This window comes from Zootoca vivipara, chromosome 17 (genome assembly GCF_963506605.1).
Source record: "Zootoca vivipara chromosome 17, rZooViv1.1, whole genome shotgun sequence".
Classification (NCBI taxonomy): Eukaryota; Metazoa; Chordata; class Lepidosauria; order Squamata; family Lacertidae; genus Zootoca; species Zootoca vivipara.
The window spans coordinates 32,390,730-32,416,687 of record NC_083292.1 but is presented as its reverse complement, the minus strand read 5'-3'; the positions used below and the strand labels follow the sequence as shown (position 1 = coordinate 32,416,687).

General features: G+C 46.7%; 1 protein-coding gene across 1 annotated transcript; it reads left to right on the top strand.

The window, feature by feature from the left end:
* Positions 1–14: 14 nt before the first annotated feature.
* On the top strand, positions 15–21,576 carry KLC2 (kinesin light chain 2). Its single transcript, XM_035097953.2, has 16 exons — positions 15–89; positions 5,386–5,642; positions 6,382–6,612; positions 7,971–8,043; positions 9,417–9,639; positions 10,458–10,545; positions 11,740–11,841; positions 13,055–13,228; positions 13,983–14,082; positions 14,688–14,737; positions 14,848–14,921; positions 15,881–15,989; positions 16,489–16,638; positions 16,845–16,969; positions 17,346–17,406; positions 18,898–21,576. Exons 2-16 carry the CDS (start codon positions 5,394–5,396, stop codon positions 18,976–18,978), a joined length of 1,890 nt encoding a protein of 629 aa, XP_034953844.1. The 5' UTR covers positions 15–89; positions 5,386–5,393; the 3' UTR covers positions 18,979–21,576.
* Positions 21,577–25,958: the final 4,382 nt, after the last annotated feature.

Genomic DNA, 25,958 nt, shown 5'->3' with positions numbered 1-25,958 from the left:
CGGTGCCGCAGTGCCTGCCGGGAAGGATGTGAGGCCGCCGGTGGCTGGAGAAAGAGCAGAAGCGGTGGCGGCGAGGGAGGCGCCCGCAGGTGCGTTGTGTCGTGTGTCGTGTCGGCGGTGGTGCTGAGGTGATGGGTGATGGGTGATGGGCAGAGCCCCCCCCCATATATGGCGGAAAGGAGGGGGTGGGTGGTCGCGACGAGAGTATGTGAGGGGAGGGGGGGTCAGGTAAGGAGTCGTCCTCCCCCCAAGTAAAAGCCCCCTATAGGATGAAAATGAAGGGTGGGTGGGTGGTCGTTCGTCGAGTCGTCCTGTCCCCCCCCCCAAGCAAAAAGCTACCCGAGTGCCCGGTTGTTTGGGCAGGGAGTCTCCATTCTGCCATGTAAAATTCCCCCCCCCACGCCAATGGGGTGAAAACAAGGGGTTGGGGGTCATGCAGAGAGGGCCACCACCACCCCACACACACACGCTTAGGGTGAAAAGGAGGGAGGGTGGTTGGGCAGAATGTATCCCCCGCCCAGGATATAAGTGAGAGGTGGCCTCTCTCTTGAGCAAAAACTGCCCCTCGCAGAAGATGGAGATGGGGGGTGCAGGTGGGTGAGCGAATTCCCTCAGCAGAGGATTGTACGGTGTTGCTACCCCCACCCCAAGAATAAGTAAATTGTGGTCCTTCCTTCTCAAAGCTTCCTCCAATGGGGGTCAAGTGGAGGACAGGTGGGCGAGTTCCTTCAGCTTGTTATAAGGGCTTCTCAAGAAGAAGCCGATGGGGCAGGCAGAGGATACCCCCACCAATTTCATAAAGGTGCCCCCAGAAACACACATTGTGAGTGGGGGGGGTGGCTAGCGGGGGGGGGGGGAGGATGAGTTATCCCAGACGAAAGAGAGGGACCTAAGATAGATGTTTGTTTGCATTTCCAAAAAGATGGGGGGGTGGGATGGAGTGGGCAAGGACAAAACCTTCTTAAATGGAGGGATAAGTTTTCCCAAGCCAGGAGAATGAGGAATGTGATTAGAGGGGAGCCTTGCAAGGGATTCCCCTGCACAGCAAAAAATAAAGACAGGGTTGGGTATTCAGAAGTTGTGGGTGGGGGAGCTAATTAGACACTCTTAAAAGGATGAGGGCCTCTCTAAACCAAAAGGGGTTCCTTCCACCAGCTGGATGAGGAGTTGGTCAAGAGGTGAGTCCTCTCAAGACAAGAGGTACTAGAGAAAAGGAGAGAATTATTCCCCAAAAGGAAGGTAGTTGGGTAGGTAGAAGAGGGGACCCCCTAAGTCCCTCATAACACTGAAATATCAGAAGAGGCTTTTGCAAATCTTCAGCTAGCAGGAATAGAGTAGAGGGAGATAGAAGTTATTAGAGTTCTCTCGATAAAAAGAGAGTGGAGGGGCACCATTGTAGCAAGAGGGGCAGCAGAGTGTCCAAAATATGGGACCTAATGTATTGTGTGTATTTTCGGGGGGGGGGAGATGAGGGTACCTTGTGGGTTGATTTGAGACAACCACCCTTCAATGAAAGGGTGACGGACGTAAAGTTTGGCACTCTCTCTCCCCCCCCCCCCCCGCCACAAATCAATCATGGATGAAAATGCCTCTGGAGTTGAAGTAGATAATTCCCTTTAAGATGGTGGAGATTCAGAAACTTTTACCCCAGAAAGAAGAGATGGAGGCCCCCAGGAGAGGGGGGGTATATATAGGTGATGTGTGAAGGTGAGAAGATATTTGAATAGCAGGAGATCCACCTGCAGAAGGGCATTTGCTGGGCCACCAGAGAAGAGGAATGGAGACTTGTATATATCATTGCTCTGCTGTAGTGACTCTTGTATCACCGTTTATTTTATTTTATTTTTAATATATAATATAAACTTTGGTTAGTAGGCAGGTATAAATACTCCTAAATAAAAATAAACAAAAAGTGAGACAGGTGTACCCTACCTTCAATATGATCAAAGAGAGGAGAGACGTAATGTACCTTGAAGGAGCACAGTCAAGGCCAGCAGAGGAGGAGTGTTGCTAACTGGTTGGGCACAGACTGCAGAGAGAAAAGGAGGCATGGTGGGTTGGTTAAGAAGTTGGGAAAAGAAAGGGTGAAAAGCAGGAAGATTGAAAAAAAAACCCCAATAAATTAGAGGGATTCTGCAACCAATGAGACTATCCTCCTAAAGGTTTAGGGGGTGGCTGAAATAGGAGAAAGGGGTGAATTGGTAACAACCCATAATTCATGAAGACTGCCAGCCTGAAGATCAGGCTAGGGAGACAACCCAGTCTAATTGGAGATGAGGAGAAGGTGAAGCGGATAATATTGAATGAATTAGGATCACCCCTTGAACATCAGAGGACAGAAACGAGCTGGGTTAGGGGGAGTGGAACCCCAACACTAAAAAAAATAAGCTGTGAAGGCCTCAGAGTCAGTACCATTTCAATGCTCTGGAACAGGCATCCCCAAACTGCGGCCCTCCAGATGTTTTGGCCTACAACTCCCATGATCCCTAGCTAACAGGACCAGTGGTTGGGGAAGATGGGAATTGTAGTCCAAAACATCTGGAGGGCCGAAGTTTGGGGATGCCTGCTCTGGAAAGAACTCAAGTAAAAGGGGATAAATTTGAGGGGGTGGAACAACAAAGTAGCCCCATGTCCCCCAATTTCCAGAAATAATCCAAGGCTAAAAGGAAAGGTTTCTGGACAAGAGATGTTTTTATAGGCCAAGAATTCTGGGAAAGGCACATAGGATGCTCTTGAGGGCTTGCTTATATCTCCCTTGCATCTTACACTTGATTTTGGAGGTGCTTATCTACAGTTGTGTGGGCCTAATGCTGTGTGTATGTATGCATTGTTGTTTTGTCGTGTCCAACTCTTCGTGACCCCATGGACCAGAGCACACAGCAAGGAAAGGTCATCTGTTCAGAAGTTCAGGTCTTGTTTCTTCCTTTTTTCTTTGTTGTGATCTTCATCAGAAATCCTGACTATCCAGTTTCTCGACATGACGGACATGCTTGTTGGATGGTAAAGAGGGATTTCCTTTAAACAAAATCAGAGATGAAAAGAGTACAGAAATCTCAACTTTTGTCCTTTAAAAAGCCCCAGAGTGGAAAATCAAATCTGCAGAATACTTTACAACTGGGGTGGGCAGGTGTGTGTGAGAGAGAAAGAACAGATATGCAATGCTTTGCCCTTTGTGATGTGGAGTGGATGGGTGGATATCTCTTGTGTCGTCCCCCCTCCTTTTTTTGTTTTCTGTACCTGCCCTAGGTAAATAGCAGATCCTATAAAATGGAAGAAACTGCCCAAAGTTTCTCAAAAGATTCTTAAACCTCTGACCAAAAGCATTTCCTTCCTTATTTCAAGGGGGGGGGTTGCACCAGTCCATCATTCATCCTTTCCCCTCTCCTCTTGATAAAGACACTGTTAAAAGGGCAATGGAAAGGAGATTGAAAATAAAAGGGTAGGCTGTGAGGGAGAAATCCTTTTATAAGCAAATATGGCTGGGGGTGGGGTGGGGGACAGAGCACACTTCATTTAAATTTGGGCAGGGATCAGTGCGGTTCTCATCTTTGGATACAAGGACTTCTGAGTTTCAGCGCTTTCTCAGATCAAGTAGAGAGGGTCAAAGTGAGTTGTTAGACATGGCAGTCTGGTAACTTAAAGGGAAAAGAAGTGTGTTTGATTCTATCCTGTGTTTCTGTGTGTGCATGCGTGGGAGAGGTTAAAGCGATCCCTATTCCGCTGCGGCTTCGGTTTGGTTTGCTGGGCACGGGACTCCACGCCGCATTGCGTCTCGATTGCTGGGGCCTGAGCCAGCCACCTACTGGGGGAGCCGGGAAATGCAATGACAGCCGGACAGGAGGAAAGGGGGGGGTTCCCTCTGCCCCTCTTCTCTCCCGCTTTTCCTTTCCCTCATTTCAAAAATGGTAGAATTAGAAAAGGTTCAGAAAAGGCCAACTAAGAAGATCAAGGGGGTGAAGTGACTCCCCTATGAGGAAAGATGCAGCATTTGGGACGTTTTGAGCTTGGAGAAAAAAAGCCGAGGAAGAGGTGGCACGATAGAAGTTTAGAAAAATCATGCCTGGCGTGGAGAAAGTGGAGAGAGAGAAGTTTTCCTTCCTCTCTCATAACTCAAGAACTCGTGGGCATCCAATGAAGCTGAATGTTCAATTGGGGGAAAAGAAAGTCCCCCTTCACACAGCGCATAGTGAACTATGGTACTCGCTCCCCCAGGAGGCAGTCATGGCAACCAACTTGGGTCACTTTGAAAGAAGATTGGATAACTTCATGGAGGAGAGGGCTATCAGTGTCTGCTAGCCATGGAGGCTATGCTCTGCCTCACTAGAGTCAAAGGCGGTGATTCTTCTGAATACCAGGTGTTCTCAGGTCCAGCTTGCAGGTTTCCCATAGGCATCTGGGCAGACACTGTGAGAACAGGATGCTGGACTGGATGGGCCATTGTCCTGATCCAACAGGCTCTGATGTTCTTTGATTCCTGAATTGCTGGGGGAGGGTCCAGCTGCACCTTCTGCCAGACCTTTTTCCTCATTCCTGATGGAGCTGTGACTCATCGCCCCGGCGTTGTAACTACAACCATTCCAAAGTTGAACTCGAGCATACCTAACAGGTTCTGGTGCTCAGCCTGGCCTCAAATTAAACCCCACCCTGTGCCACATCCTCGCCACAGGTATGCAAAGCTCAGGTGTCATCTGGGTCACTTAGAGCACAGTCCTCGGCACTCCAGAAGTCAAATCCCACTGTGGTTGTTTGATGGTAGGGTTGCTCCCTTGTTTTAGGATTGCTGCCTAAGGGTACGTGTGGCTCCCCCATGTGGGAATAGCAGGTAGTAATGTTCATTCTCATGTGCCTAGGCTTTAGAGCAGGGTTTCCCAAACTTGGCTGTTTTTGGACTATAACTTCCATCATCATCACTGACCACTCATCCTGCTAGCTAGGGATGACCTTGCAACAAGACTTTTAAATAGAGATTAAGATCCCAGTTTTCATCTGTATCAGAACTGTTTTTAAGAGGTTCTCATTGTTTTATTGCTTGTCTGTTTGCCACCATGGGCTCCTTTGGGTGGAAGGGTGGGATGTAAATTTAATAATAATTATTAATTAATCCATAAAAATTCACTTGTTCACATGCACTCGTATACCAGCAAAAGTCATGTATTTCCTCTAAGACAAGAAAACCAACTTGTGTGATGTTTCTGCGCTTCCTTTTTCAGTCTAACCTACCTCACAGGATTGTTGTCAGGAGGGGCCATGTGTGCTACCTTGACCTACTTTGAGGAAGAGTGTGACAGAGCCATCATTATTAAGACAAATAAAACAACCTTGGTTTAGTGGACCTATTCCAACTCTCTCCACCATACTCTTTTCTTTCTCTCTCACTTTGTGAAGGCTCAGTGATGGCGACCATGTTGTACCCCCGCGAGGAGAAGCTGGAGAAGATGAGCCAGGATGAGATTGTGTTGGGCACCAAGGCAGTGGTGCAAGGCCTGGAGACACTGCGCACTGAGCACCACTCGCTGCTGGCCGCCCTTCTCGACACCGTCAACCGCCTGGAGCAGCAACACGAAACAAGCGCTGCCCAGGAGAAGGCCAGCCTTTTGCGCAAATCTCTGGAAGCCATCGAGCTGGGCCTTGGGGAGGCTCAGGTAACAGCCACTAGTTCAGGGATGAGGAACCCTGTGGGCCCTTTGGATATTTGGATGCAGAGAAATGGTGGGAGGAACCAGCTGGGGAACCACAAAGGGAAGAAAGCTCAGAGCCTGGGAAGCGGTGGCGACAATGAGTGGTCAGAGGGAGAAGAGTGGGAAGAGGAGCTGGGAGAGTCTGTGGCAGAGAGAAGCTCAGAGACCAAAGCTGAAGCAGGAGAGTGGGATGAGGGAGGCTAAGAGGCACAGATAAGTCCAGCTGGTGAAGAGTCACAGGTGTCTCTCCCACCTGCTGTGACAAGCTCCCCTCCTCCCTTGTCTCCCAGAGCCAGAAGAGTCATGAAAAGCGTGGAGGAGAGGTTGGCTGCACGCAGGAGCAGTCTCTGATTGTTTGGGGAAAGCCCTGGAGAGGAGATCTAGACGGCTGTGGGGAGGCGGAGACCTTTAGTTTCATGAAGTAAGGCCTAGAGGGAATGAATGGCTGTGCTTGTTAGGCCTGGCGCTCAGCCAAGTCTGTGAAGATCATGTTTTTACTAATGAAGAGTTAATGCCCACTTTAAACTGCATGACTTACTGACTGGATCACTCAGTGCCTGCTGAGCTGACTGGGGTTGATGGGAGTCCCAGCAGTATCTGGAGGGCCAGAGTGTCCCTAACACAAGTGTTCCTTTGACACCTGTGTCCCCTTTCCTAGTTGGAATTTCACAGGCCTGTGTTCACACTAAGTCTCTGGTTACAGGTGATCATTGCCCTCTCCAGTCACCTGAGCGCGGTGGAGTCGGAGAAGCAGAAGCTGCGGGCTCAGGTGCGGCGCCTGGTGCAGGAGAACCAGTGGCTGCGCGATGAGCTGGCTGGGACCCAGCAGAAGTTGCAGCGGAGCGAGCAGTCCGTGGCCCAGCTGGAGGAGGAGAAGAAGCACCTGGAGTTCATGAACCAGATTAAGAAATTTGATGATGATGTTTCGCCATCGGTGAGCCTTCTCTTTTTCTTCTTCTGATTTTTCTCAACCCTACACTCTCCTACTCATGACCCTCCATATTTAGAGAATGAGCTGCACTTACGATGTCCACCAACCTAGATGGCTGGTGATTGATTGCTTGTTTCCTGCCATTTGCCCAAAGGCCCGAAGGCAGATTACAGCATTAGAACACAAGAGCAATTTAAAACAACTTAACATTATACAAATAAGGTATGTCTTAAAAGCACAGAACTCAAGTGTCAAAGGCCCCTAAACCTCTGAGGGCAGAGGAAATGCCAAGGTGGCCCCCTCTGCCATTCTCAGCAGCCAAGAGAGATCTGTAGGGAAGGAGGCGTCATTACAGGCATTTGGGGCCTAAGTCATGTAGGGCTTTAAACATTAATGTGAGCACCTTGAATTGGATGCAGAAACAAACACAGGCAGACAGATTTATGAACGATAAGGTTATCATTAGCTACTAGCCTAAACCAGGCAAAACCATTCCTCTTCTCCCACACCTTTGGCTTTTAAACTTGAGGGGGGGGGGAAGAGTATTGCTTTTGTTTACTATGTTCGGTATTGTTGTGTTTTTATACTGTAAACCACCTTGTGATCCTTAGATGAAGGGTGGTATAAAAATGTAATTAATAAAACAAAACAAAATAAAAGTCACAGTGGCTGTGTTCTTCCTCCGCTGTCCTTGTACCTGAGAGAGCCCAGTATCTGTGTACAGTTCTGCTCACCTCACCAAGAATATTGTAGAGCTGGAAAAGGTTCAGAAAAATGGCAACGGAAATGATCAACAGGTTGGAACAACTCCCCTGTGAGAAAAGGCTACAACGTTCGGGGCTTTTTAAGTTTAGAGAAAAGGCAAGTAGGACATTATAATATAATATAATATAATATAATATAATATAATATAATATAATATAATATAATATAATATAATATAATATAATATAATATAATGGTATATAAAATTAGGCAGGGAGTGGAGAAAATGGGTAAAGAGAAGTCCCACTCCAGCCCTCTCAACAGTAGCATCTACCTTAAATCAGGGGTCGAGGAACCTGTGGCTGTCTGCATGTTGTCAGACTCCCATCAGCCCCAGCCAGCATGGCCAATGATTAAGGATTATGGGAGTTGTAGTCCAGTAATATCTGGAGGGCCAAAGGTTCCCCCATCCTTGCTATACATGAACATCAGCAAATGGGGACTAGAACACTGCAGGTTTGGCAGTCCCCAATGACTGAATCAGAGGTGTGAGCTTTGGTGATTTGGGTGGTGCTAGGCATTCTTACCATTTCCTTTTGCCCTTGAAACAGTAGGAGAGTTTCAAGCCCCCATTATCTTTTTTTCTTTCTGCCCAGGATGAGAAGAATGGGGAGACGGGCAAAGACTCCTTAGATGATCTGTTCCCGAACGACGATGACCAGGGACAAGGTGAGCTACCTTGGGTTAAGTAGACCATTCTGATCCAGCAAGTCAGTTCTTACGACAAGGAGCCATAAGATTAGAGACAGTGGCCTTCAGAGTGCAGCATTTCAGTCCAGGCTGTCAATAACTGCATGAGGACTAGAAGCTTAAAGCTGGAATGGCAAGGAGTGTTCTGTTTAGGAGTATTCTGCATCAGAGTCATCATCCTTGTTAACATCAATTGACCAGAAATAAATACTTACATACCTAGGAGCAAATATCTTGTATAAGAATGACTTGATCTGACAGCTAAGGAGATCACCAGGGAAATAGATTAGTGATGGGGAACCTGTGGCCTTCTAGATGTTGCTGCACTCCCGGCTTCCATCAGCCCTATCCAGCATGGTGATGGGAAGGAGGGAACATCTAGAAGGCCAGGAGTTCCCCCCACCTTCAAGTTAGATGATCACAGGTATGGAGTAAAAAGTACAAGACCTGGGCAAACCCTAAAGTTGTTGGAATTCCAGAAAAAATTGAGGAAACTAAAAATGTTCATGGTTGTAGGCAGTGCTAGTCCTGCTTGGGGTAGACCCATTGAAATTAATAGACATGACTAACCTTAGGCCTGTTAATTCCAGTGGGTCTACTCTGAGTAAAACTGAGTTGGGCATCTCCCCATGTCTAGCAAACATAAACACTTTTCAATATCTCAACCACAAATAGGTTGGTTAATATACTCTGACAGAAGAAAGGAATGATCATTTATTTATTTGAAAGCAGTTTTGCCCTGCTCTTCATCTGAAAAGGCAGCTAGAGCGGTTTACATATCAGTAGCAAACTAGACAATCCCTGCCCCTCATGTGTACAATGTTAAAAGACGTGACAAATTGAAAAGGGGAAGGGGAGGGGAGAGGAGAATATGCAAATTCAGGCCCCTTGTCCCATGCATTTACCAAATTCTTAGGCTGACTTCTCTTCCTTCACATAGCTCTTAATTCCAGCCATGAAACACTGTGATCATATAAATTCCATAGGATGATGGCGCATTATGTGGAGAAGTCCACTAGCTCTCTGTCCTGAGCCTGCTGCCTATTCGTTTTAAGCAGGCATCCCCAAACTGCGGCCCTCCAGATGTTTTGGCCTACAACTCCCGTGATCCTTCGCTAACAGGACTGGTGGTCAGGGGTGATGGGAATTGTAGTCCAAAACATCTGGAGGGCCGAAGTTTGGGGGTGTCTGATTTTAAGTGTGTGTAGGTGTTTGTGTTTCAGGATTGTGTGTTTGCAGGTGTATATACACCTGCTTTGAGTGTGTATGTATAGCATACTGAAGAACTGCTTTGTGGAGAAGTGTGGGCAGCAGATCCCACCTCCTTTGATGATGCCAATGTATTTCTTCAGGGCAGACACATGGTAGTGGAGATGCAGCAGCCCAACATGGTGGTTATGAGATTCCAGCACGGCTACGGACACTCCACAACCTGGTGATCCAATATGCTTCCCAGGGGCGCTACGAGGTGGCTGTACCGCTCTGCAAGCAAGCACTGGAGGATCTTGAGAAGACCTCAGGACATGACCACCCCGATGTGGCTACCATGCTGAATATTCTTGCGCTGGTTTACAGGTGTGAGGCTTGGCTGACTTTGGGCTGAGGGCAGGGGACTGCTTTTTGACCTTAGATCTAACTTGGACATGCAGAGAAAGCGTGTGGAGCTGCCCTGCTGAGACTGTATCACTTTAGGCTGTAGTTATTGAATTGCTTATTCGCAGGCTCTCTTATGCTGAAAGAAAAGAAACTCAGAAAAGCTCCCTGCATTTGGAAAGTTAGCTTGTCAGGAAGATCACTAGCTTTCCAGGTTCCTTGCAGAACAGTATTCAGACGTGATCAGAAGCTACCCCCTAGCCTGACATTGTGCAATCTAGAAAGGACTGTACCCCATGCCTTTTGTGTACTGTACATTCAGATGTGGGCTTTTATAATTTATTTTATGTTCTTAATAGCATTTAGAAACAGCTTAGTATTTTTTAAAAATCAATACAGTATAAAAATGAAAAATATAATCAGAACAAAAGTACAACCTGAAACCAATAAAACAGCAGTTTAAAGACTTATAAAAGCATATTAAAAACAAATGAAACAAAAATTCAAACCATTCAGTTGCATAAAAATGGGCCCAGTCTTATGGGTCAGGGAAAACCACTCGGCTCCCTGGCCACAGCATTCTGCACCAACTGCAACTTCCACACCAGTTGCATGGGACGCCCCGCATAGAGCTCATTACAGTAGTCCAGTCCTGTGGTTACCAACTCATTGAATCACAGTGGCTAAGCTACCTCTGGCCAGGAAAGGGCATAGTTGGTGTACCAGCCTAAACTGGTAATAGGCACTCCTTGCTTTGGAATTCTCTGGTCCAAATGATAACTTATTTTTCTTCCTGCTAGGGACCAAAATAAGTACAAGGAGGCTGCTCATCTTCTCAATGATGCCTTGGCCATCCGGGAGAAGACCTTGGGAAAGGACCACCCTGCCGTAAGCACCCACATTGAATCTTGGTTCTCTGCACTCGGAAGCATTTTCAGGTTCTGCAGGTGGAAGAAATTATGCATCGGGAGGAAATGGGATAAGTTTATATCTCATTTGTTCCTTATGTTCGCAGTTCCACCGATGCTCTCTCCCTCTCAAGAACGTTGGAATATTTTGGGTGCTAGCAATGTCAGTGTGAGGGCCACACATGCAGTGGACAGAGTCCTACACACATTCCCTGTTCTTTTTTCTTTTTTAAAAACTTGTACACTGCTTTATTAGCAGACACGCTCAAAGCAGTGTATATAAAAGCATTTTGGGTTATTAAAAAACCTAAGAACTGAAGTAACTAAATCCATAACTCAGGCAACAATAAAATACTGTTGCTAATGATTAATTCCCCCAAAACACAGCAGAGTAAGATATTCTGAACCTGTTTCAGAAGTGCCATAAGAGAGGGCCCATGGAAAGGAATTCTGGGGCAACCACTGAGAAGGCTCTGCTTCTTATGAAAGCCAAGCTAGCTCCTATGGAAGACTGAACTTGAAGCAGGGCCTTATTAAGTGATTTAAAGTTTGGGTGGAAGGCCATATAGAAGGTGATCATGAGTGGGGAGGTGGGGTTGCAGGCAAATTTGCTGAGTTCCGTTCACTTGAGCGAACTCGCCCAGATTTCCTTTCCTAGGGCTCGTCCCCTCCCCTACCCCGGAGAAATATTCTCGTTACCGCTGAATTGGAGCAAATGTCAGTTGGGTTTTCCATGAATTGATGTTTGCTCCGATTCAGCAGTAAAGAGCAGGTTTCCCCGGAGAAAGCGGCTGGGCAAACCGAAAACTGCTTGGACCCATGGTTTTTTTTGCACGGGATAAGCGGAAGTGCAGAGGAGCCCTGATTTTTTGCAAACCACTTTGAGGTCTTTTTTAAAAACAATCAAGCGGTGTATAAATTTTATTAGATAAATAAATAATTTCAGAGCCTCTAGCAGAAACCACCTGGATGCTTGAGGTTCCCCCTCCCCCTCGATAACCATGAGGACTAGTACCTTAGATCCTCTCTTTGCCTCCTTTTTCTTTAATGGATCGCCTTTGATTCTGAATCTGCTAGCCTGCTGTGATATCCTGTTTGGAAGTAGACTTCTGAGGTTCACACAGCAATCATATCCTAGAGTTTTGAGTTGTACAATGTACCTTTTCATCCTTAGGTGGCTGCTACCCTCAACAATCTGGCCGTGCTGTACGGTAAGCGGGGCAAGTATAAGGAGGCAGAACCGCTGTGCAAGAGGGCTCTGGAGATCCGAGAGAAGGTACTTAAAGAAAGCTGCTACAGGCAGCAATACTTGGGGCATACCCCCCCCCACCCACCCCCATGCTTTCTTTTTCTGCATTTTTCAAAGTTCATCAGTTACAATGCATGGATGCTAACTATGAACACAATATAAGGCAAGCTTCTCAGCTATCAAGTTTTTAGCTTGTACTAAATTCAAGTAAAAGGAACATGGTAAATTAGGTCACTTTCTAGGATATCATAATTGTTTCCCAACGCAAACTGGAAAATTTTCTGATGCAAGTTACCCTGATGAGCATGGGGGAAATGTTCAGGATATAAACAAATAAAATATGGAAGAAAACAAAACTGTTAAACAAAACAAAAGGCTGGAAGATCTGATAAGTCCGTGGCCTGCAGAGCCATTGCCTGTGGGCTATGGCTTCACCCTCCCCACTCTACATACCTTTGTTGCTGTTCTGTTGTCAGAGATCTTCATCCCCACCCTTTTGCTCAAAGTCATATTCCCTTGACAAAAATTACAGTACATGCACTGCGCTTGTTAAACAAGTTGCTTCTGTTTAACCCCGTCTCTTCCAGGCTGTCTCTCCCCCCCCCCCGCGCTCTTCATTGTCTGCTGTCCTCCTTTATTCAGAACATTGAGGACTAGAATCTTATTTGGGAGAGTGGCCACATCTCAGAGCATCTGCTTTGCATGCAGAAGGTCCCAGGTTCAATCCTCAGTGGCATTTTCAGGGAATAACCCCTGCTGCCAGTCAGATGGGATGAATAGCCTGATCTGGTTTAAAGTAATTTTCTATGTGAAATTGATGGTTTGGACGATCAGCACTGGGAACTGGGATTTGGCAATAACATGGACAAGGTTTCCTTAGCACCTCAGCCCTTGCTCCCCCCCCCCCCCCGCAAGACCAATTGCAGTCATTAACAGTCGTTAACAGTCATCAACAGGTTTACCACTCCTATCAGCCCATCACCCATTCCCATCACCCCCCACCCACCCTCTGAATATACATCAGTGTCTGGTTACTTCTGTTTCAGTGTATCTGAAGAAGTGTGCATGCACACGAAAGCTCATACCAAAATAAAAACTTAGTTGGTCTTTAAGGTGCTACTGAAGGAATTTTTTTATTTTGCTTCGACTCAGACCAACACGGCTACCTACCTGTAACATGGACAAACTTTGCTTTCTTTCTTTTTTAAGTGATCAGTGTCTCCTCTTCCCAACCTCTCAGGTGCTGGGGAAGTACCACCCAGATGTGGCCAAGCAGCTCAACAACTTGGCTCTCCTTTGCCAAAACCAGGGCAAGTACGAGGAGGTTCAGTACTACTACCGCCGCGCTCTGGAGATCTACGAGTCTCGCCTTGGGCCAGACGACCCCAATGTGGCCAAAACTAAAAACAACCTGGTGAGAGGGGCTGATTGAAAAAGTCCAAGAGAAGCCTTTGGGGGGTGTGGGGATGAATTAAGGGGGATGGGGTGGAATCTATGCGAAGCAGTTTTCTTCCATGCCAGATTTTGGTTGGACTACAACTCCCATCATCCCCAGACACCTTAGTTTAGGGATGATGGGAGGTTTAGTCCCAACAACAGGGGACCCAAGGCTGAAGAACACTGATAGCATGCTTTAAAGTTTGTATTAAGTGCTTTAAAGTTCTATTAATTTTGTGACATTTAACAGTGTGATGTTTACTGTGGGCCCCAGGGCACTGCAGCCCTCCAGATGTTGTTGGACTACAATTCTCATCAATCCCAGCCAGCAGGGGGTGATGGGAGTTTTAGTTCAATGTTTCCTAGACAACGGCAGCTTCTGTAGCCCCTGATTTGCCCGTTGCCCTGGAGGGGCAACGTCCAGGTGCGCCTGGAATCCTTCCATCCTCCTCCCCTGCCTACTCCTGACTGGTGCCTTTCTGCTGTTTTTCTTTGCAATCATTGGCCACGCCACTGGAAAGCAGGTTAATCCCCTGACTGGCCAGCTGGGTTGAATACTGGCCTGTGCAGTCTGCCTCTTCTCTCTGCAAGCGAAAGGACAGCACTTCATAGAGTTATGCTGCTAGTAGAGAATTCTGGTGCATGTAGCATCCAGCTTTTACTAGGCATCGATGTTTCCTGATCCCTGTTGCCACAGCCTGTTCATCTGACCTCAGAATATGCCCCCACAGGCCTCCTGCTACCTCAAACAAGGCAAATACAAGGATGCTGAGGCCCTATACAAGGACATCCTGACCCGAGCACACGAGAGAGAGTTCGGCTCAGTCAATGGTGAGTGCAGGAACAGGTGGTGGGACCTCATGTGTACAGAGGAGGGTTGCTTCCTTTTATTTTATGCACATCAGGTTTGGGGCAGGAAAAGACACAGCTGGGACAAAAGGGGGGTTGTGGCTGCTGTCAATGAGCTGATAAGGGGCACCGCTAAAAGCATACCCTTTGCCAGCGCTGACTATCAGCTGATTGGCAAAGCAGTGTGCCTTTGCCCACAAGGTTTTAATGTTGTTGTTGTTTTTGTTATTACATTTGTTTCCCACCTTTCTAAGGAGCTCAAGCTGGCATACACAGTTCTCCCCTTTCTCCCCCTTTTTCCTCACAGCAACCCTGTGAGGTGGGTTAGGCTGAGAGCGTGACTGGCAAATTGGTTGGTGCACTGAAATGTGGATTCTTCGTAACCCTCCCACCCAACCCCCCTGATCGTGTTTTATTTATAACAAATTTATATCAAGCTTTTATTTATAATTATGCAAATGTACAAGAAATATTTTTAATGTCCCGAGGAGTCCCACAAAATGAACTGATGATCTGCCTTGGTTCAAGGCAGGTTCTTCACTGCTGTAAGTTCTTTTCCGTTCTCCCCCAACCACCATTCTTTGTAGGAGAGAATAAGCCGATCTGGATGCATGCAGAAGAGCGAGAGGAAAGCAAGGTACCTCTGCATTGGGAGGGAGAAGGGAACCCGACTTTCCCTTGGGGGAGGATCCAAGCCTTTCTGACACACACCCTGCCCTTTAACCTTTAACCTTGCCTCCCCCGTAGGAGAAGCGCAAGGAGAAAGACAGCGCCCCCTATGGGGAGTATGGCAGCTGGTACAAAGCCTGCAAGGTGGACAGGTAAGGGGTAGCCCCCCCCTTTCCTTTTTAAAAGGTTTTTAAAAGGTTGCTCCTGGCTTTGAGTTGGGGCTAGGACAGGCACCCCCAAACTGCAGCCCTCCAGATATTTTGGCCTGCAACTCCCATGATCCCTAGCTAACAGGACCAGTGGTCAGGGATGATGGGAATTGTAGTCCAAAACATCTGGAGGGCCGAAGTTTGGGGATGCCTGGGCTAGGAGCTTGAAATGAAAGAGAAGACAGATGCTTAAGAAGAAGAAGAAGAGTGAAATTGCTGCTGCTGCAAGTTAAGGCAGACATAGTTTCCTTATTTCACAATGGTTATTTCACAATGGTTAGGATTCATTGACTGTCTTGATAAAATGAGTGAACCTAAGTACATAAGAAGAGCTCTGCTGGATTAGGTCAGTGGCCCATCTAGTCCAGTATTCTGTTCTCACAGTGGCCAATGAAATGGCCTTGGGAAACCCATAAGCAGGATCCGAGCACAAGAGCCCTCACTGCTCCTGTAGTTTCCAGCAACTGGTACTTAACTGTGTTGTCTAACATGTGTATTTTACAACTTATCATATAAGATTGTTTCTGCATAAAAGAAACAATGCAAGTACAACAGTATTGGCAACCGTAATGCAGAGAAAAGGCTGGAGAAAAGTGTAGAAACAGCATAGGTGACCTATTGCTGGGCAAAGCAATCCAGTGGTTTAAACAGAGACCATATTTTAGCCCAGTGTGTCTGTCTTAACACAGCAGCTTTAAGAAATTTAACTGCAATTAGGACAGTCATAAGATGCGTAAATGAACAGGAAACAAGACAATTGATTGAAATGATTATAAAGACACAAATTTGACCCTTTATGGAAACTTTATTTTGTGAAAAGTTCCTTGAGGACAGCAAAAGTGCAAGGGGTACAAAGAACGCTCTTGACCTATCTGTCTTTGCATTCTCCTTTCCACCCACAGCCCCACAGTCAACACGACTCTGAAAAGCTTGGGTGCTCTCTACCGGCGCCAGGGGAAATTGGAGGCTGCAGAGACGCTGGAGGAGTGTGCTCAGAAAACCCGCAAGCAGGCAAGTGCTGCATCATGGTGGTTGGCGGTAGAAGGATAGGCAGAGCCTGCTGCTTCAGACAAAAAAAAAAACACCCAGGTGGAATGCTCACAGGTGTCCTGCCGCCATCAGTACTGATTTGGTGCAAGATCGCAGCCATTTGGAATGAGATCTCACCCAAACTCATTCGAGATCTTGTGCACTTCACAAGATCTCACATGATTTTGGGTGAGATCTCGCCCCAAATCAGCGCTGATGGTGGTGCTACTTTGATGCGGCAGGGTTTGCAGTGGAGACACAGAGCAGGCAGTGGCAGCAGAAGCAAGGCAAAACAGCACTTATCGTTTCACACACACTGCCCCTGAGGATAAGCAGTGTTGTTCCAGCAGTGGGATGGAAATGTGTGTGTGTGTGTGCGCGTGTGCTGGGGGATAAAAAACAAATCTGCTCCCCCCTGCTGGTTTAAATAGGCAATCTGGCCCTTGGATGCCCCTGTAGATAATCTCTGTCTTCCAACTAGGGCATGGACGCTATTAACCAGAGCAAGGTTGTAGAACTACTGAAGGATGGGAACCGCTCCGAGCACCGATCAAACTGCGAGGGGGTCCTCAGCTCCAACAAGTGTGAAAACGGGATTGACCCGGAAGACCGAGCGGCTGAGTGGTCCAGTGTAAGCAGCAGCAAAACTTTACAAATTAACCCTAAAATGGAGGACACTTCAGTGTAATCCTATCCAACAAGGTGTGGGGAGTCTTTGGCCATGGGCCCTGTGTTTAAGCTTCCCTTCAATGAATGTGGTTGGCCTCTGTGGGAACAGGAAGCTGATTTAGGCATTTGGTGCTGATCCATTTTCTGCTTTTCTCCCCACCTTCCCAGGCGGGCTCTGGAGCCTTGCGACGCAGCGGCTCCTTTGGGAAGCTGCGTGACGCCCTGCGACGAAGCAGCGAGATGCTGGTGAAGAAGCTGCAGGGGAGCAGCCCGCAGGAGCCCCGGAACCCAGGGTAAGTCTTCCGTCTGGTGGCTCTGCTTTGGGACCTGGGGTGGGCAGCATCTGCTGCAGACTGGCTTATGCTTTTAAGAGAAGACCAGTCCCAAGGTCTAGCCAGCCCATTTTTTATTATGATTGTTTCAGCAGTATATAGCTAGCTGCATGTCTCTGGGGAAACCCACAACCAGGGCATGAAGGCAACACCCTTAGTCAATATCAAAAGGGGCTGTGTCTCAACTGCCTTGCATGCAGAAGGTCCCAGGTTCAAACCCTGGCATCTTCAGGGAATATCACATGCCTGAAACCCTAGAGAAAGCCATAGATCAGTGAGCAAAAGGCCTAACTCCTTTGGCACTTATTATTATTATTATTATTTTGTCTCTCTGCAGGATGAAGCGGGCCAGTTCTCTCAACTTCCTCAACAAGAGCGTGGAAGAGGAGGCAAGCCAGGTATGCACACAGACTGCAAAACCCAGACTGCCTCTCTCTCCCTTCTGAGTTCTTTCTCTGTTGGGTAGGGGAGGGAAGTGTGGTTACTGAGAAATCACAGGTTCTTTCCTAACCACTACCAAAGCCCTGATTGAAAGGGCAGAGCAGGGACCCATCCAGAAGCACAACAGGCAACCTCATATACAAGGGATAGTAATTTATGTTGCATCTCTGTAATGAAACCCAGTGCAGATGCGCCACAGAATTTTCCACCCCCAGCAGAGGCTGATTGGGAGAAGGCACATTCAGATCAAAAGATCATGCAGAGGCACAGCAAGCAGACTCATCCACCCAAGACTGGGTGCTTTAGATCAGGCATCCCCAAACTTCGGCCCTCCAGATGTTTTGGACTACAATTCCCATCTTCCCCGACCACTGGTCCTGTTAGCTAGGGATCATGGGAGTTGTAGGCCAAAACATCTGGAGGGCCACAGTTTGGGGGTGCCTGCTTTAGATCATGGGTAGGCAAACTAAGGCCCAGGGGCCGGATCTGGCCCAATCGCCTTCTAAATCCAGCCTGTGGACAGTCCCCGGGAATCAGCATGTTTTTACATGAGTAGAATGTGTCCTTTTATTTAAAATGCATCTCTAGGTTATTTGTGGGGCCTGCCTGGTGTTTTTACATGAGTTGTGTAAGGGTGCTGTTGTGGCTACTCTTGAGTAACAACGTCTAAGACTGCTCTGTCTTTAAGAGTTTTGTTGTACATAGTATTTACAGTGCAGAGATAGCAAAGAACATGACCTCTCAGTCACTCGCAGAATCTGGGAGTGGACGTTTCTGGCTTCTGGACCAGCATAAGAGTTTGCGCACCCCGAAACGCCTCCTCCCGACCTTACGTTTGGTGGCACGCCTTAATTCAGGCACCAGAAGGGGCTGCCTGTTCCCCTCCACCTCTTGTTCCTGGCGGCGCAGGGGCTCTCCAACATCGCTGAGCCCTGACATCTCCATCCCGCTAACTTCCTGATTCCCCTCACCTGACCCACTGCTGCTGCTCTCACTGGGCGAAGTGCTGGTCAGCAAGAGGGGAGGAGGCTCCCTGTAGGAAGGCCCCCTGACAAGTTGAATGTGTGCTTTTATTTAAAATGCATCTCTGGGATATATGTGGGGCATATAACCTGCTGAAAAAGTTTGCTGACCCCTACTTTAAATCTTTGGGAGCCTTCAAGGCAGCGGTAGCCAATGCAGTGTTCTCCAAATATGGGAATACAACTCCCATCAGCCTCAGTCAACATAGCCCAAGGGTCAGGGATGACGTTTATAAAGCCCTGGCTTTTGAGTGGCTGGCCTGTTCTACAAAAGTATGCCTTGCACCCATACCTCCACCCACTTTTGCCCCTGCCCCTCCCCACCACTGGCATGAGGTGTTGTCCCCATGAATGGTTGCCCACAAGGCAGTGCAGCCCTCTGGCTGAAAAAGGTCTCTGACATGTTGACCCTTTCCCTTTTTCCAGGCATCCAGCAGTCTATCTGACAGCCGTGGCCTTAGCGCCAGCACCGTAGACCTCTCTCGGCGGAACTCTCTGCTGGCGTGAGGGTCAGCTTGGCCTGCACCTGCGTTGCATTGTTGAAGACCTGGGCCACGTCCGACCTTCTGCCTTCTCTCTTTCTCTGTCTCTCTCTCCCTGCTGCTCTGCCTGTGACCACTTGCGCCCGTGTTTAGCAGCAGATGAACCTCCCACCCCATTGTTACAGGGATGTCCCGTCACAATTTGCCCTGTGTGGAGCAGTGTGCAACTTTCTCACACACTTTCTCACACGTGTGCATGCACTCACGCATACACACACACACAGCATGCTGCTGTCACCCTCGTTGTTGTACTTTGCTGCTGGAAAAGAAACTGTAGTTTGCTAGGGTGAGTGTGGCTCTTAACTCTGCCATCTGTCCATCTCCTCTGCCAGCAGTTTAGCTTCTTGTAAAGGATAAGGTGATCCCACCTGCTCCAAGGTACCCCTAGGCTGCACTCCTCATCCATATACTGTATGCACTATATGTTTTTCAACTGCCCCCTTCCTGTGAATGCTAAGAATGTATCTCTTTTGGCGGGGAGGAGGAATCTGTGTCTTTCAGAACCCGCCTCCCCCCAAAAAAGGAATGGGCAGAGAGAGGCTTCTTACAGTGCTCCTAAATAAGCAATGCCACACCCTACTATAGCAAACCTCTGAGAGAACTGTGCCTGGGCTGAGTTACCCAACAATTCAGTTTGATTTGTTTGTCCCCAGAAGGGAGAATTGGGTCTTCCCAGGGCACCTACAGTTACCCTTTGCCATGTGAAGTGTCTCTCTTCTTTTCCCGCTGTGGTCTTCTCCCCATCTCTTTGCTTTGCATTTTTGTTTTGGCCTCAGGGAATCGCTGTTCTTTTTCAAAGTCCCAACCTCCACTTATGCAATTCTTCTCCCCCATTTCCTCCCTCTTCTCTTCTCTTCTTTTCCCCACCCAACCTCACCGGTCTCCCCTCTGCCTATGTACAGCAGCCTCTTTAGAATTCTTTGTCTTTCCATAGTTGTTTCGCTGGGGCTGTGTCATTTGTGCACAGAACAGCTGTTGCCAGTTTTGCCCTTTCCCTCTCCAACCCCCCTAAAATATTTTACGGCCAGGGGAAGAAGGCAGCTGTGGAGTAGCATCTCTGCAGTTTCCTGTGTCATGGATGCTGGTGCTGTCACACAAGCAAAACTACCACCCACTCTCTTCTATCAACAAAACTTGACTACATGGCATTTGCTGTTTCCCCTTCCTTCTGGACTGAGCAATAGCAAGGCATTGTGGAGCAGCAATGGCTGGCCTTCAGCGCTGGACGTTGCACTTTCTGGGTCATTCTGCACTGGACAACAAATTTCCCTGGAATGTTTGTCTCTGTTTCTATCAGACCGATGCACGGGAGTGCAGTCTAGGGGGACTTTTGATTCCAGGCGTTTTCCGTCTGCTGGGAGGAGTATGGCATTGGGAGTATGAAGGTATGGGTGATGGACGGTGTAAATTAAAGTTCTCCCTTGTAGTAACCCCCATAAATCAGTGCTGGAAAATATTAGCCCAACCCCTCACTCTATCGTGTGACCTTACTAAAAATCACGTTAGACCTGTAAGCACTATAAATGGAGCTGCCTTATTTCCTGGTGAAGGTTTTAAGCTGCAGGTGCAACGTGGCATGTGTGGTGGAAGAGTAAGGAATTTGAGCCATTCTCTCAGTGGCAGCCAAGCTGGCCCCCTCCATGTGACGATGGACTTCAACCCCAGTCATCCCCAACCATTGGACTTGCTGATGGGGAAATGGGAGTCCAGCAGTGCTTGGAGGAGGGAGAGCACCACTTCTGTTCTAAATTGACCCACCCCTCCAGGAGAGCTTTCTCCTTTGAGTCTGCTGCTATCCTAGAGTTTCTAGGCCAGGATCTGTGTGCCTTTTAGTAGCTGTTTTAAGAGGGAGACCATTTAAATGGTTGCAAATTCTCCATTCTGCCTCGGTTGGGAGGCAAACTCAGCTGGCATTGCTCCTTCCTGCACAGCTATTAAAAAGCATGGGTGGGGGGTCCTTGCAGTTTAAAGCTGGTGACTTTCCTTTGCCTCTTCATTAGTTGCTCTCTTAGCTCAGTATTTAAGCGAGAAAATGTTATTTAAACCAACAAAAAAGACAATAACACAAGCAGGCCCTCTCACCTGACTGTATCCCTCTCTTTCAGGAAAGTACATACAAATGGGCAGGGCCCAGAGTGACTTAGCATCAAGTGGGTGGGGGGGGGTGGATAACCTGATAGCTGCTCTGGGGTGGGGTGGGCTGAGATGAAGGGAATAAATGGGATGGGGCAAATTTTGCTCTGTATTTAATGATATTGCTGTAGAAAACGTAATAATAATAAAAATGAAAGCTCCTTACTGTACCTGGTTTTCTCTTTCCTGCTTCTCTGGTAATCAACTTTGCCCCATTCTTTAAGGTCACATCCACACCATACAGCTAAAGCACTATTATTCCACTTTTAAGTGTCAGGGAGACTCCTTGGAACTGTAGTTTAAGGGTGCTGAGTACGGTAGCTCTGGAAGGTCAAAACCCTTAACAAATTACTGCTCCCGGGATTCTTTGTGGGAAGAAACCATGATATAAGAGAGCTATAAAATATGTGTGACTTGGGAGGTCCGCCTCAGGCAGGTAGACTATCTCACTCTATATGTCTTGTCTAGATCTCAAAAATGTGGTGGGATAATTCTACTGGTCTCTGTAGCCCAGTAGGTGGTGAAGACAGGCTTCATGTGAATCATTAAATCGGAGCTTTCCAAACTTTTCATGTTGGTGACACACTTTTTAGATCTGCATCATTTCGTGACACAGTAATTCAGATTTACTAGCAAACTGGAGGTTAAACTAACCCATTTCCAGCCCCAGGAGAAGCGAGCAAGGTTTGTACGACACACCTACACACTGCAATTGACACACTGATGTGTCGCAACACACAGTTTGGAAAGCTCTGCATTAAATGAAGTCTGGACTCAGCATCACAGGGGAGCAACTGGCGACCTTCAAGAGAGCCGGGGCAACATGGGTGACCCCAGTCCCCTCATGCCAAGTTTAGAGTAGCAGTTGGAAGAAATCCTACTTACATTTTTAACATTATGAAGTTTATCTGTAGAAAGGTAATTTAAAACACACAACCAAAACCGATGTTTTCTACCTCCCTAAAACCCCACCTAAGCAACTCCAACCCCTACCCCTAAATATTAGTCTAAAAATATACAAACCTATGTGTAAAACATTACAGTATATAAAATTATGAAGGAGTGGTTCTGATGCTTCTTCAGAACTTTGAGGCACCTGACAGTCTGTCTGAAACATCTTGTTGAAACATCTCTATTCATATTCATATCTCCATTCCATATATCCTGATTTCTAAGAGAACTACCCCAATCTTTTAAATACAGTATGAAATGCACACCTCCCAGGTTTAGGGCTATTTATAACACAGCAGATTAGGCAATCTGCTTTACAAGCAGAGGTCTCAAATTCAATCCCCAGCATCTCTATGTAGGAATGGGATTCTTCGCTGTCTGAAACCCTGCAGAACTACTGCTGATACCAGTGTTGATAATAGTGGGGTAGATAATAGTGGTTTGCTATGATATAAGGCCAATTCCTATATAGATTCCTATGTTGTCTTTTAACTTGAGAGCCAGCAACCTTTCCCACAAGACACAATGATTAATTTACAGTATTTCTTTAACATAAAATATAAGATCTTTTTCACATATACTACTGGCAAGCCAGGAGTCTACTATCTTACTGTATATCTGCACGGCTGGTTATTATCGCCTAAGTGTAGAACCTTACATTTGTCCCCATTTAAATTCATTTTGATAGCTTGGGCCCAGATCTCCAATCTGTTAAGGTCATATTGAATCCCAATTCTGTCTTCACCCGCATTAGCTACCCCTTACATGCTCTTCCATAATTCTCGTTTATTTCATTTGGAATTGCATAGCTGCTTCCAGAACATGTCCATACCATCAAAGCTGAGATGGTGGTGAATAAAATAATGATTGCTTCCCTAAAGGGGTCCTAGCCTCATAGGGAGGACCGGACCCTCGGAGAGAGCACGTTTGTGGAGGCTCCTTACCGGTTGGGAATAACAGGAATTCCAAAGCAAAGTCTGATCCTTATTTTCAAAGACAAAGAAAAACTGTTGCAACAGGGTTCCCCAAACAAAGGAGCCACTTTTACTTATATACCCTTTCATTCACATACAGATCAATGGTACAGAGAATGACAGAAATGGCACGAAGAGAGGATTAACATAGGCAAGTAGAATGTTGTTAGATCTTGGGTGGTGTGAATGGAGATCTCATTTTCCTTGAGGTTTGAAACAAAAGGTGTTGAGCTCTTTTCTGTTTCTATCAGATCTTGGCTAAAATTTATGTTTTTCATTTATTTACAGGAAAGAACTCCGGAACTTCTGGGGTGATGAGCATGCAGATTCCATGACTGGATTTTCAGGAAATGGTTATCAGTGTTGGTGTGAAGGCCTGTTCTGCGTACTTATATTAATTAAAGTTAATTTTGTTTGCATTTTTGTGTGTATTCATGGGTTTATTTGTAGATCCAGTAGATGGCGCTGTGGTGTTACAAGGTATTTTGACAGTTTGTGAGCGGCAGACGATAAACTTGCTCACAGATTAGGTATACAGTACAACAATGCAGCAATGAAAGGAGGATATGAAGACATTAAACTATACAGTACAGTGATACAAAGTCCTCAATGATACAAGGTAAAGAAATACAAGCAAAAAGATACATTATTGAAGATACATTCTTGAAGTCAAAAGCACAATTCCTTCTCAAGAAACAACATTCCTTGGTAGCATACAAATACAAAAATGTGAAGCAAATACAAATATAGACAGGGCCATTTTTGAATTCTCTCTGATCATGGTTTCTCTTATGACAGTGGTGGTAGCTATATGTTTCTCAAACAACCTACTTAGGAACAATGTTTAAACTAACTTAAAGAGCACTAATCTCATCTAGACAGTTGGGCACAGAAAATCCAGTTTCTGAATTATTCGTTCTCATTCTATAAAACATTATTCTGTAGACACCTATGCATAGGCTAGGCCCAAATGAAATCAGCTGGGCTCTGCAATTTGGAAGTGATCCACTGCCCTAAATCAAGGAAAGGATATTATTTGCTAGGTTATAAACATATCACAAAAATAAAAACATATTGAACGTGACAAAAATATTTGATGCCAGGCAGTGGGACAAATTGCCAAGGACACTTCTGGATAGCAACTCTGCAGAGATTCAAAGCAGAGCCCTCTCTCTTGGTACCCATCTATCAGTGATATTTAAAGATAATATCTAACATTGTGTATGCCATCAAATGCCAACAGTGCCCTTCAGCTCTCTATATTGGACAAACAGGCCAAACCCTACGCCAAAGGATAAATGGACATAAATCTGACATCAGGAACCAGAAGACAGAAAAACCAGTAGGAGAACACTTCAATCTCCCAGGACATTCTATACAAGATCTCAAAGTAGCTGTCTTACTACAAAAGAATTTCAGAAATAGACTGGAAAGAGAAGTTGCTGAATTGCAACTTATCACCAAGCTCAAAACCATGGAGGGACCTGGTTTGAACAGAGATATCGGATTCTTATCTCATTATACATGATAAGCGATCTTCAGCCATCTCAACCCTTGCTTTTTCATGCAAAACCATTTGCAGTCGTTTCCGGTCATCAACAGCTATCAGTCAGTCAATCACCCATTTCCACCACCCTTCTGAGTGATCCCCCCCTCCCCATCCCCACCCCTCCCCACCCCTTCTCTACATAAGTGCCTGGAAACTTCCATTTCACTGTATCTGAAGAAGTGTGCATGCACACGAAAGCTCATACCAAAATAAAAACTTAGTTGGTCTTTAAGGTGCTACTGAAGGAATTTTTTTATTTTATTTAAAGATAATGAAATCAATTCTACCCCACCCCAATGCACAAGCTAGATGAGTCACTGATGATCCCTCCCAACCCAAAGGGTTCTAGTGGATAAAAATAAGCTGTAGTAGTAGACTGCAGATGCAGCAGTCAATATACAGCATGTAACTAGGTAAAGGTAAGGGACCCCCTGATCATTAGGTCCAGTTGTGACTGACTCTGGGGTTGCGGCACTCATCTTGCTTTATTGGTCAAGGGAGCCAGCATACAGCTTCCAGGTCATGTGGCCAGCATGACTAAGCCGCTTCTGGCGAAACCAGAGCAGCGTACGAAAACGCCGTTTACCTTCCCGCTGGAGCAGTACCTATTTATCTACTTGCACTTTGACGTGCTTTCGAACTGCTAGGTTTGCAGGAGCAGGGACCGAGCAACAGGAGCTCACCCCTGCGCGGGGATTCGAACCGCCGACCTTCTGATCAGCAAGCCCTAGGCTCTGTGGTTTAACTAGACAGCATGTAACTAGACAACTAGACAACAGCAATTGTTGCAAAAAAAATCCAAATAGCAGTGCAATCCAATGTCTGAATTATCTTACTAAACTGGAGCAGAGATTGTATACAGTACCAACACCCCCATTTTTTTATTTTGATAACTACATGTCTATATTTGCTGTATTTTATAGTTTTATATTGGCCTCAAATCAGAAATGTATTTGTAGACATTCTTAGTAAGATCTGCGTTTGTAAGATCAAATCATTTCATCTCGCCGCTCCCAGAAAGAGAGTCTGCTGCACTTTTGCTCAGTTGAGCGTTGCAACGCGAACTACACCTCCCAGAGACCTTTGGGCAGGCAGGGGGCGAGCCCAGGTCACGCGGTGTGAAAGCCGACTCGAGGCGGGGCATGCGCGAGAGGGAGGCTGACGTAGGATGCGAACTGCCTAGAACTCCCTTCCCCACAATGCCTCGCGGGGCCAGGAGGGCGATGGGTGGGGCTGCCGGAGCAAAAAGCATCTCGAAAACTGCTATCGAGGGCGGGAGGGGGAAGGAAAGACTACATCTCCCGGCGTGCTCCGCGCCCGGGCGCTTGCGCAGTGATA

Coding starts and splice junctions, on each gene's coding strand:
- KLC2 (XM_035097953.2), top strand. CDS start 5,394: ATGGCGACCATGTTGTACCCCCGCGAGGAGAAGCTGGAGAAGATGAGC. Junction 6,613..7,970: donor ATGATGATGTTTCGCCATCG/GTGAGCCTTCTC, acceptor CTTTCTGCCCAG/GATGAGAAGAATGGGGAGAC. Junction 14,738..14,847: donor AAGAGCGAGAGGAAAGCAAG/GTACCTCTGCAT, acceptor CCTCCCCCGTAG/GAGAAGCGCAAGGAGAAAGA.